The sequence below is a fragment of the Suncus etruscus genome, chromosome 14, assembly GCF_024139225.1.
Source record: "Suncus etruscus isolate mSunEtr1 chromosome 14, mSunEtr1.pri.cur, whole genome shotgun sequence".
NCBI classification, from domain to species: Eukaryota; Metazoa; Chordata; class Mammalia; order Eulipotyphla; family Soricidae; genus Suncus; species Suncus etruscus.
In genome coordinates this window covers 3,837,203-3,849,508 of record NC_064861.1, presented here as the reverse complement: position 1 = coordinate 3,849,508, position 12,306 = coordinate 3,837,203, and the positions used below count along the sequence as shown (strand labels likewise).

The 12,306-nt window shown below is 42.1% G+C and overlaps 1 protein-coding gene across 1 annotated transcript; it reads left to right on the top strand.

The window, feature by feature from the left end:
* Positions 1 to 2,162: 2,162 nt before the first annotated feature.
* INTS12 (integrator complex subunit 12) lies at positions 2,163 to 11,988 on the top strand. The gene is made up of 6 exons (XM_049786929.1): positions 2,163 to 2,351; positions 4,428 to 4,580; positions 5,771 to 5,961; positions 7,313 to 7,472; positions 9,208 to 9,354; positions 11,296 to 11,988. Exons 1-6 carry the CDS (start codon positions 2,196 to 2,198, stop codon positions 11,878 to 11,880), a joined length of 1,392 nt encoding a protein of 463 aa, XP_049642886.1. The 5' UTR covers positions 2,163 to 2,195; the 3' UTR covers positions 11,881 to 11,988.
* Positions 11,989 to 12,306: the final 318 nt, after the last annotated feature.

The following is a 12,306-nucleotide window of genomic DNA, read 5'->3' as shown; positions in this document are numbered from 1 at the left end:
ACTTGGTGGCTGTTGCTATATTCAGTTTTAGAGTCATACCCAACAATGCTCAGGGCTTACTGCTGGCTCTGCACTCAGCAATCATTTTTGGTGGTTTCAGGGCTCCATATGGGATACCAGGGACCGAAGTTAGGTTGGCCACATGCTAGGCAAGGGTCCTCCCTGCTGTACTATCTCTGGGCCCCATTCCCTGTCTTGTCAGAGCAATAGATCCTTTTTAAATGAAAAATTAAAAACTTAATTCTGTACTTACTGCCTTGCATTCTACATGGAAACAGCCAGGCTAGATAAGGGGAAGGGACATTTTAAGACAAACACCCTACTGTTCCACTGCCTCTCCAGCCTACTGACTGGTGTCATAACTGCAGGAACATAAAGGAACCAACTCCTGTGTGCCTCTAGAAAGTTGAGAGGTGATGTGACTTCTTTAACCATATAGCCAAGGTGCAGTTTCATATCACCTCATCAGTGATCCTGAAAACATAAAAAAGGAATCGGTGCTTTTTTTTTACAGCAAAGCAATGTCAAGATACGGATTTTTTTCCTAGTCTCACAGAGTTTTCTAAGTAGCAGTCCCTTTGTTCAGGGCTTTATAAGCAAATCATTCTGGATATGTAAGCTGAGCAGGTGGAGGTTTTGTGCCTCCTGTCCACTCTGGAGGAAAGGCAGCTTACTCCATCAGGAGAGTGGGATGTTTTCTTCCAGATATATGCAGTAAGCAACATCATATGTAAATATGAAAATATCCTCTGACCCTACAAATTATCAAACACAGGATGTTTTCATAATGATCCAGTCTTAACTGCAAATGTCACTTCTCTACTTTCATTAAATTATTTTTTATAATAATTTCATTAAGTTGTAAATCAAAAATATACTTCTTTATTTAAGCACCATACTTAAGTTGTTAATAATGCAATTATTTGAGGCAGGCTATTCTTTCAGTCTCAGCCACTGGGCTCCTCCATAGGAACTTTCTTTAAGCAAGGCACATAACTTGATAATAAATTTGAGACTATCAGATATATAGTACCGTCTTGAAGCCTTTTAAAAAATAAAGTGTGTGTGTGTGTGTGTGTGTGTGTGTGTGTCTGTGTGTGTGTGTGTGTGTGTGTGATGTCCGTGTCCTGTCAGAGTTTGAGAGGGATTAGAGTAGATGGAGAAGGAACAAACAAAATCCGTTTGCAGGCTGAGCTTTCATATGCCAAGATTCAACCTACAGCAGGTTTTAATGGCTTTATAAACCCCTCTAAATGAGAGATTATGGTGGGATTGCTGACAGATCCTTAACTCCAGCAGTGCAAGTGTGTTGCATTATTATAATATTAACCTGGAGGATAGAAGGCAGTTTCAAGCTCTAGCATATTCATCAAAGGATCGAACACAAAGTCTACATTTTTTTATTTTAATAATTCCTTGCCTAGGGAAGTATCTGAAAAAAGTGACAGCCAGAACAAGTAGGACCACACGATACTAGCAAAAAACAAAACTTTTCAATGTTTTGGAATTGTCTAAGCCTTTGATGTATTAGAGCTTCACTGTGTTTTAAGCTCCTTCTGACACTCGGTATTATCATAGGCCCTATGGGAGGTTTTCTGTGTACATGCACGCACATACACTGCCTTTCAAAAAATAGATGCATGTGATAACACTACTTAGGTGTGATCTGACAAGATTATTACATTTCTAAGACACTAAAGACAGAAGTTACTGTAAGAGAGAGTTGGGCTCAGTCACTGCACTGTGCCCTATGTGTCCAATAGGCAATCAGGACATCTCCCACCACCACCAAATATACATGTACTCACGCACACTTTGTATGTCTTAGAAGTAAAGTTTGAGAAAAAGATTTTGATTTATAGCAATTTTGACCTGAATGTATCAAGAACAAGTATACTGAATTTTGTAATATGTTTAAATAGAAGTAGGAAGAGACTCTGTGCCAGAGATTTTTTTCTGATTTTAAAAGTGAGTGTAGATACATAGCAAGACCTTTATGTGCTAATACTTCAGGGGAACAGAGCTAGATAATGCCAGTCATGGATAAGCAGAACCTTTTGGGCATTTTGAATTTTGTATCATGTATACAGCATCTCTTATTGTAAACAGAAGCACAAACTAGATCAACTTGCACCCATCTAGTGGCTCCTGTCTCTAAGTGACTTTACCCTCTTTTCTTTTGTCAGGTGTTTGCCATGGCTGCTGCTGTGAACTTGGAACTTGATCCCATTTTTTTGAAAGCTCTAGGCTTCTTACATTCAAAGAGTAAGGATTCTGCTGAAAAGCTGAAAGCACTCCTGGATGAGTCTTTGGCGCGGGGCACTGATTCAAGCTATCGTCCCAGCCAGAAGGTACCTGCATGAGTCTAAAGGGAAGGAGGAGTTGTATGTAGTACAGCATTTCTATTCGGACTGGTTCAAAACAGTCTTTGCCAAGTAATCTTTCTGTAGCTTCAGGAATTTTATGCTTTTGTTTGTTTCTCTCCCTTGGAGCTTTCCCTGAATATCACACTACACAGAAAAGCCATGGGGTCAAGGGCTAGGGAGTGAGGAATATCTTTTACCAGTACTTATGGGGATAACCCACTCATTGATTTATATTAATTTTTAAATTCTAGTTGAAAAGAATTATTCTTTTAAGTTTGACACATTTTACTTGCAGCTCAGAAACTTGTGTATCAGTACAATGAAGTGCAAAAATATTCCAAGGGCCCCACCTGGGTTAGGGCATGGTTAGACCCCCCACGTAGGTCATTCCAGCCCCACCCAATTTGCATGCAAACCAGAGCCCTGGAAGCAACCTCTGGGGTTCCATCCACCCCCCCCCCCCCATCCACGACAAAAGAAAGGAGAAAAGAATTTTTCAAGCCGTTGAATAAAACAGTTACTTGAGATTGTTCTGTAATGTAATAAGGTCAAAAAGCTTATGATGTAAAAGGGAAGGCTGGAACTCTTGAGAGCCATGTCACCCCACTCTTTTTTTTTTTTTTTTTTCGTTTTTGGGCCACACCCGTTTGACGCTCAGGGGTTACTCCTGGCTATGCGCTCAGAAATTGCCCCTGGCTTGGGGGGACCATATGGGAACCCCGGGATCAAAACGCAGTCCATCCTACGCTAGCGCTTGCAAGGCAGACACCTTACCTCTAGCGCCACGTTCCCGGCCCCCACCCCACTCTTGACCATAAAAGGTATGAAGAATGTATACTGGAACCAAATGTACCTGTTCAAGTATGCTTGAACATATGTGAGGCTTTGGGTTTGATTTGTGGCACAAATATTCCCCACCCAAAAAAGGAACGACCATTCTAGTTAATTCTGAGAGGTGGAAGCATTCGTCCAGGCAAAGAAATGCACAAGATTCAGTACAACAGCTCTATTTGTAGTTGCCTAAACTAATAATCCAGTGTGCCTTGGAAGGTAAATGAACACACTATGTTCATTCCATGGTTATTCCACAGTGTAAACAATGCACTGCTGATACACCCAACAAATATGGATACATCTCAGAATAAGTATGCTTGCTGTGTGAAGGGAACCAGACAAAAATCTGCACATGGTGTAACTCCATCAGTGCTGTTTCTGAGAAGCACAAATCCACGGAGACTGCTTGCCTGAAAATGTGAGCATGTTGCCCCCCAGGAGTACTCTCCTAGGAGTGATCACAACGGACCATGATTCTAGTGATGGATTCACCTGCAAACTTGTAAATGTTACCTTGAGGTTGGTCACTTTGTAATCATAAAAAACAGGGCATTAAGGCCCAGAGAGATAGCACAGCGGAGTTTGCCTTGCAAGCAACCGATCCAGGACCAAAGGTGGTCGGTTCGAATCCCGGTGTCCCATATGGTCCCCTGTGCCTGCCAGGAGCTATTTCTGAGCAGACAGCCAGGAGTAACCCCCGAGCACCACCGGATGTGGCCCAAAAACAAACAAAACAAAACAAAACAAAACAAAACAGGGCATTCAATTTTTCACATACTTCTTATAGGGATCTTCATTTTATTTAATTTTTTTCTATTTTAAGCACCATGGTTTAGGAAAACAACCTGTTATTGGAATGATTTTCCTGCATAAATCATTCCAGTACCACACCTTCCACCAGAGTATTTGTTTCCTTCCACCACGGTCCCTGTGTGTCCCCACCCCTGGCCCCACTTCTCTACTTAGGTAGCATCTTACTAAAGACTAGGCCCTCATTTTTGTTGCCTTTGGACATTTGTTACTTCCCCTACTGTGTTTCTTAAATCCTGCCTGAGATAACATTCTTGTGTCTGTCCTTCTTCTGACTGGTTTCACTCATCCTGATACTCTCCAGGTGTGCCCAGATAGCAGGTTGCACGATTCCATCATTTCTTATAGCCAATAACGACTTTACCATATTTTGAATAGTCTGAACAACTAGCTGTATTTTTTTTTATCACCTTTTAGGAGGTGGAGCCATCCAAGATTTCAAGTGCAAAAGCTATTTCCATTAAGCAAGAGCCCAAGCCCACAACCACTCTTCCTTCTGGCAACAACAATGGCAAGGCCCTCACGGTTGAGAAGGTCAAGAAGGAAGCTGAGAAGAGACCTGCTGATAAAGTAAGTTTTCCTTTCTTCTGAACCAGTTTGCCTTTGTTGTTGTTAGAGCCAGAAATTAGTTTTATGTCTACTCTCCTTCCAGTTTTTTTTTTTGAGTCTTTGCATTTACAGTACTGTTAACAATAAAGTTGCATGCATAGTTTGTCCCAACACCACTCCTACCCTCAAAATGTCTACTTTCCTCGCTCTACTAATGTTCCAATTTCATGGCTAAATTTACATGGTAAATTATACATGTACTTCTGAGTACTTCAGTTACCATATAATACTCATTTTATGAATGGTTTAATTTGCTCATTGCTCTACTGATGAGCAACTTGTCTATTTTTCCTTTTTCTTTATTCTAATGCACCATCAATGAACTCCTTTGTATTTGTATCTCTGTAATAGTGACCTCTAGATAGACACCTTTAAGGGGGTCTGATATGACAGGTACATCTTCAGTCGTACTATCTAATACGGATGTATACGCTCAGAAATTCCAGTCTCTATATCTTATCGGACATTTTAATTGCTTCCAGTTTGACAGGTAAATCTGTAACAGTTGACTAATGAAGATCGAGAATTTTCTCTGAAGCATATATAGTGATTTGTTATTAGCTTTAGAAAAATCATTGGCCTATTTTTTAAATTTTTTAACATATTTTAAGTAACGATAGTTCATTATTTAAAATATTTCTATTGTCAGAAACATAGTACAGGATGTTAAAGCAATTGCCTTTTGTGCAGCCACCTGTGGTCCCCTGAGGTTCCTCCAGGAGTATCCCTGAGTAACACTGGGCAAGGCCCAGGATCCCACCCCCGAATTTAATTTTTTAAATATTTCAAAAATGGAAATAATTATATTAGCTTCTCAATTCATAGCCCCTAATAGGAAATAGGGAAGACTGAGCTAAATCTATTGAATTTCCATGATTCTTTAATTTATTGGAATATCAGGAAAAACATAAATGTAAGCTAAACTGTTCTGATTTACTTATTCTAACCATGGTGGAATAAATTGAGCATGCTTATTGTCAACTTAATATCAATCTTCTACAGCTCTTGAGTAAGGACATTAGTCCCATCCGTGTGAAAATGTCCCTCAGCAGAGCCAGACCATTGTTCTTTACATTGTCCACACTTCTTGGAGGCTTAAAGTATGTTCTGCTGTGTCACTTCCGTCTCTGTTCTGGGGTGCTTGTTTGTAGATGAAACCTGACATCACAGAAGGAGTCGATATTCCAAAGAAACCAAAACTAGAGAAGCCGGAGCCGCGGTCATCTCCCATCACTGTGCAGAGCAGCAAGGACTTAGCAGCGATGGCCGACCTCTCCAGTTTTGAGGAGACCAGTGCTGACGATTTTGCCATGGAGATGGGGTTGGCCTGTGTTGTTTGCAGGTAGGTGTTACCTAGCTGTGTATTCTTTAGTTTTGTTTTGTTTTTTTAATAAAGAACAACCAAAGCCTAAGATTAATTCAATTGTTGGATTTTTAAAATTATTAATATTTGGAGACAGGGTATAAGTAGATCTCCATTCGTCCACCTGAACTACTCAGACAGCATTTCTCATTTTGAAAATAATTAAATATTTTTGATTGAATGGTCTCAACTATTTCCTGGCTCTTGGTTCTTTTAATCTTTTATGTTGTAATTTTTTTCTGTGTTCTTGTGTGCTGGAGGGAAAGCAATTATTGCTTCACTCTTTAGTCAGATGCCATCCAGCAGGTTCAGTTATTTTCATTTTTCCTTTAAAAGTCTGTGCTGCATTTTTTTTTCCTCCCCTGTATTGTTGTAAAATTTATAAAGTAAATTAATATATGTCTTTCCAATCAGGCATGTTAATCTGCATGTTGTTTTAGTAAGATAATTATAAAGCCGCATTCATTCTGCTTAGGGAAAAATGCACTTTAAATATCAAAATAACTAGATTTTAAACTTCTTGATGCCAAAGGCTCTTTTGCTAATGGCTTTCACTGCCTTGTACAGAAGAGAAAGAAGATTGTCATCTTTTTTCCAAATCTGATGCATCAGGTCTGAGCTTATGACTGTTACAGGGAAAGAGAAGGCGCTTCTGTAATTCTCCATGGGATCATTAGCTGAAGCATCCTTGTTTTCAAATATACTTATTTCAGTCTATATCTCCCAGGAAAGTTGCCATATTTCAAAGTGGAAGTAAATAGTGTAGTGATGATTGAGAGAGAACTAGTAACTAACCTCCTCTCAGGAAACTTGTCAGGGTTGTTTATGTCTGTACTTACGCTCCCTGTGCTGCTGGAGTTTAGGCTTCTGTGATGCATGTCTGGCTCCTTTCTGTTCCTTCCATCAGGTCATACACTGGACGCCTCCATACAGTAATGTTCTGGGTTCTGTGAATAATTAGATCCAACTCCCACTTTTTAGATAGCTTATCTATTAATGAATAAAGGTACAGAACAGCACATCGATAGTACAGAGTCGTTTAATTAAAGGGGTACGATGGTGGACTAGTTGGTTTTTTTCTGGAGGAAAAAAAGAGTTAAAATCAGAAGCCTCAAGAACAGAGACAGATGCATTTACACTACCTTTTCTATAAGTAAATCTTGTTGAGCACAAGCAGTAAAAGAAGCAGAGTACTTTACAGGCCACTTGCTAGGGATTGTCAGGTCGCTCTTTCTTTTCTGGGGCTTTACCTTCCTGTAGGAGATTCACTTGGAACAGATTTATTGGGTGCATGTTGGAAAGTGCCATGTTTGATGTTGTATTTCCTCAGACAGATGACAGTGGCATCTGGCAACCAGCTGGTGGAATGTCAGGAGTGCCACAATCTCTACCACCAAGACTGCCACAAGCCCCAAGTGACTGACAAGGAGGTGAATGACCCCCGGCTTGTATGGTACTGTGCCCGCTGCACCAGGCAGATGAAGAGGATGGTAAGAATCTTGCTTTTCTTTGCTTTAGAGTCTCTCCTTTCTTGATAGTTGCCTTTACAGTAACACTTTGAACTTTGGAGATCATTGGAAAATAAAATCTTTTTAAATGTCTGTGTACTGTATATGTGTGTGTGTGTTCATACCCCAAGCCATATTCTTTCTATACATATTTTTCTCCCCAGTTTCAGTTAATTTAATTCCAAGATAGATGAGTAGCAGGATTGTTTGAGGCTATGGTGAATCTTCCGTACTAGCAAATACAAATGGACATGTTTTGCAAGCATCTGACAGTACAACAAGGCACCTGGGAGGTGTGTGTTCTTAATTGTCCCCAGGCTTGCATCATGTCAGGGCTCTCTGGAGAGAGATGTCTGGCTGGACACCTGTCTCTCTGTGCTAGTCCAGTCAGGGAAACTGGGGTTTCCATTCCAGTGGTTGGACTCCATGCCCTTTGTGTATTAGTGACTTGCCTTGTGCTGTCATCCAGAGTTGGGTTATCTGACTGGAAATCAATCACTTATCAATGACAACTGGTCAGAATAAAACTAAAAAGGTATTGTGATATTTTTTTTTAATTTTGATTTTATTTTCAAATACATTTAAAGGAAGAGTGAGTACATATTCCTCTTAGATAACATAAAAATTTGTGAGACTGGAGTGAGTACAACAGGTGGGTGCCTGTCTTGCATATGGCTCACTTGGGTTTGATCTCCAACATTCCCATATGGTCCTCTGAGCACTGTCGGGAATGATCCCTAAGTGCAAAGCCAGGAATAACCCCAGCATATCACTGGGGTTGTGCCCCTCCCCCCAAATTACTTTTTGTATAGTTTTGAACTTTCTCTTAAGAGTGCAAGATGTTAGGCTGGAGAGATAGCATGGAGGTAAGGTGTTTGCCTTTCATGCAGAAGGTCATTGGTTCGAATCCCAGCATCCCATATGGTCCCCCAAGCCTGCCAGGAGCGATTTCTGAGTGTGGAGCAAGGAGTAACCCCTGAGTGCTGCTGGGTGTGACCCAAGAACCAAAAAAGAAAAAAGAAAAAAAAGAGTGCAAGATGCCATATGCTGCAGTATAAAGAAACCTTCAAAAGCTAAAAAGTAGTTATTGCCAGAGATTTCTTTCCCTGTCTGTACTTAAAACACATAGCTGGTTTTCGGGGCTGGAGTGGTGGCGTGGCGTAAGTGGTAGGGTGTTTGCCTTGCATGCGCTAACCTAGAATGGACTTCGGTTCAATTCCCCGGCATCCCAAATAGTCCCCTTAGCCAGGACCGATTTCTGAGTGCATAGCCAGGTGTAACCCCTGAGCGTCACCAAATGTGGGCCAAAAACCAAAAAAGAAAAATAAACACATAGCTGATTTTTTTGTAACTCACTCTCTTCCTTTTATCTCACCCCTGATACTCAAAGACTTAAACCAAACCCAAATCAAGCTTTCAAATCTTTGGCCAGTGACCTAAATAGTTAAAATTAATTAGTTTTATGAAAGAAGAAAAAGAAATGTATGCACCCCGGTATGGATGAGTGAAACTAAGTAGTTTAGTAAACTTGGTGATGATTCATTTTTCCCAAGTATTTTTGTTTTGTTTTGTCAGAATGGTAATTGGGCCATAGTTTTGGTTCCAGTGATAGATCACAAGCCTTGTGTGAATGAAGCCTTGGAGGCTCTTGATAGTCTCTTGGGCACTCAGCTAACGTTTGTAATTAATTGGTTTGTGTGATCATTGGGTTTTGCAGGCCCAAAAAACTCAGAAACCACCACAGAAGCCTTCCCCCACCGTTGTATCTGTCACTCCAGCTGTCAAAGACCCACTAGTGAAGAAACCAGAAACAAAACTCAAGCAAGAAACAACTTTCCTAGCATTTAAGAGAACAGAAGTCAAGGTACAGTACACTTGTTTTTATCGAGGACTGGACTGTTGATGAACTGACCAAAGTATTATTACTTGATATAGAAAATATAATGAGAAACTTAAATAGGCCACTTCCCACAAGATGGGGGGGAAAAACAAACCTTGAAAAAAATTTAATTTCCACACTAAACTAGTCAGAAATTCCAGTGTTTGTTTTATTTCACTGTGTGTCCTAATAGTCATTTGCCATCTGTCATTCTGTGGAGAAACAATACCCAAAATAGGAGCCATGAAAACAACCAACCAGACATGTGCAGCTTGCTTTTTTTTTTTTTGCTTTTATTTCATCAAGTCTGGTCTTTTACCTATTTCATATGGATTTTCTTCTGTGAAATGTATTGAAAGATCATTTTGCCATATGGCATAAAGTTTTTATGTCTAATAGAAGAAACAAAGAAAAGACATTAGATCTTTTCGAACTATAAATTAAATGCACTACACCTGTGTCCTTTTGCTTCCTTCACTAATTCTTTTCTCTCATTATTATTCCTTTAGGAATCTCTGGTTTGTGTTAGGGTTACTTCTTGCAGATAAATGTGTAAGAGTTATCATACAGTGTTACTGAAAAAAATTCTACCAGTTTTCAGAGACTAGACAAAAATATGGACTCTTCTGAAATAAGCCGCTCAGAGCATTCTGTTTTGATGACTTGACGTTGGTTAAAGATGTTTACGAAGCCCATTTTATCTAATGAGGGAGTGAAAGATACACCCTTGTGTGAAAACAATATTTATCTATAGTGACATTACTATCACTGCCAGCTTTTATAGGCCAAAAAGCTCATTGGAGAAGCAATTCTCATTAAGAAACCCAGGTGGGAGTGAGTCTGAGGCACGGTGCAGAGCAGTGATGGAGGTGGGGGGTATGTGTATGTGCCTGTGAGTGTATGTGTGTGTATGTGTGTGTGTGTGTCTGTGTCTCGGGACAGAGAGGGAGGTCAAAGGAGAGGTGTGTGTGTGTGTGTGTGTGTGTGTCTGTGTGTCTGTGTGTCTGTGTGTGTGTCTGTGTCTCAGGACAGAGAGGGAGGTCAAAGGAGATCACTTGCTTCACAGGTATGAAGCCCCGGGTTCAATTCCCAGGAGACTGGGAGAGGAGAGCAGGGATTTCGTCTGAGCATTTTAATAGAAGCAGGTCAAATTTTGAATACAATCTCAGGCCTTTGCTCTGACCTCTGTCTCCAGAAATGTCCGATCCAGGCTGCTAGTATTGCTGATCTGTGGGGACTTTGCTGTATGGCCCTTTGCTAGGTTGAGGGAGATCGACGGCTCAGGTCTACTTAAGTGAATCTGCATCTCAGAGGGCTCCTGAATATATCCAGGGTGTAGTTATTTCTGTCCGTTAGGGCCAGTTTCTGCTTTTGAATTGGCTCCATATCATTTAGAGCAAAGTCTACAAAGATATTTACTGAGGTCAATAGATGATGCCTTTTATGGGTGAAAAACAAAAGTTAGGCGTTGAATCTGGTTTTCTTCTATAGCTTGTAATGGAATTTCAAACGTTCTCAAAGGAGCTGGGAATAAAACAAAAGTGCTAATCAAGCACAGGGTTTGCGTGACGGAGGCCTGGATTCATCTTTTGGCCCCACATGGCTGAGAACCAGCCCCACCTCAGAGGTAGCCACCCTTAGCACCGCCTAGCGTGGCTTTAAAAAAAGCAGTGAGGGAGCAAGAGAATCCCATTTATATCCTTTTTGGAATCTTTAGGACAAAGTAGCAGATTTCATTAGCTCTGATTAAGTTTTGGTGTGTTTTATCAGACTAATTTCCTTAAGGATTTAATATCCTTGTGTGATTTAAATTTTCCAATTAATACTGTATCAAGAGACTCAAAGAATGAAATCTGTTAGTATGTTCGAGGATAGGATATTAGATGTTAATTATGTGCTTGGCTTCACCTGATCTTCCCTTTCTAGCCATCCACGGTGGTTTCCGGGAATTCTTCCAGCGCCAGCGTTTCCTCCTCGGTCACCAGCGGCCTGACTGGGTGGGCAGCTTTTGCGGCCAAGACTTCCTCAGCCGGACCGTCCACAGCAAAGCTGAGCTCTGCGGCCCAGAACAGCGGCGGGAAGCCAGCTCCCCCCTCAGCTGCCCAGAAACCTGTGGGCTTGACTGGTCTCGCCACCTCCTCGAAGAGCGGCTTGGGCTCCAAGCTGGGCTCGGGGAGTGGCGGCACTCCCACAGTCCCTCTGAAGCCACCCCCGCCTCTCACTTTGGGTAAGGCGGGCCTCAGCCGCTCGGTCAGCTGTGACAACGTCAGCAAAGTGGGCCTGCCTAGCCCCAGCAGCCTAGTGCCCGGAGGCAGCAGTCAGCTCGGGGGCAATGGCACCGGGGGGACGGCGGGGACCGGGGGCAGTGCCGGCAGCAAGGCCACGTCTGAGGCGGGCAGCACACCCTCCGCCTCCCTCAAAGGACCCACCTCCCAGGAGTCGCAGCTTAATGCCATGAAGCGGCTGCAGATGGTGAAGAAGAAGGCGGCACAGAAGAAGCTCAAGAAGTAGCCCGGCCACAAAGGCGCCACATTCCTCCCCGCCAGCCATCACAGCCTTAGCACCACAGCTGTTGCCATGGGCTGTGACTGAGTAAAAGCTTCATCATGAAGCTCCTCTGACAGTGCGAAGGAGGAAAAGGAAGGGAGGGTGGGCAGCAGCTCATCTCCTGGCAGAGCTCCTGAACGGGGTGCCCGTACTGCTTTGCGGGCTCTCTGTCTCCCCCAAATCTCCCATCTCCCCCTCCACATAGAACCTTCACCACTGGCTTCCCAGCTCCTTGTGTTTGATCCTCACCTCTGCCCACCAGTTGGCTACTTGGTTTGATCTGCTGTGAGCTGTGAGTTGCACCAGATCTCACTCTGCAGTATGGTGCAGTTCACATGTGCATTTTCTTCTCAAAAGAGCCTGAACTGGGGTGGAGCGTGTGGGAGGGTT

Excerpts from the sequence above, each read along its gene's own strand:
- INTS12 (XM_049786929.1), top strand. The coding sequence starts at position 2,196 with ATGGCTGCTGCTGTGAACTTGGAACTTGATCCCATTTTTTTGAAAGCT. Across the intron at positions 2,352-4,427 it reads GCTATCGTCCCAGCCAGAAG|GAGGTGGAGCCATCCAAGAT; the intron begins GTACCTGCATGA and ends ATCACCTTTTAG. Across the intron at positions 7,473-9,207 it reads CCAGGCAGATGAAGAGGATG|GCCCAAAAAACTCAGAAACC; the intron begins GTAAGAATCTTG and ends TGGGTTTTGCAG.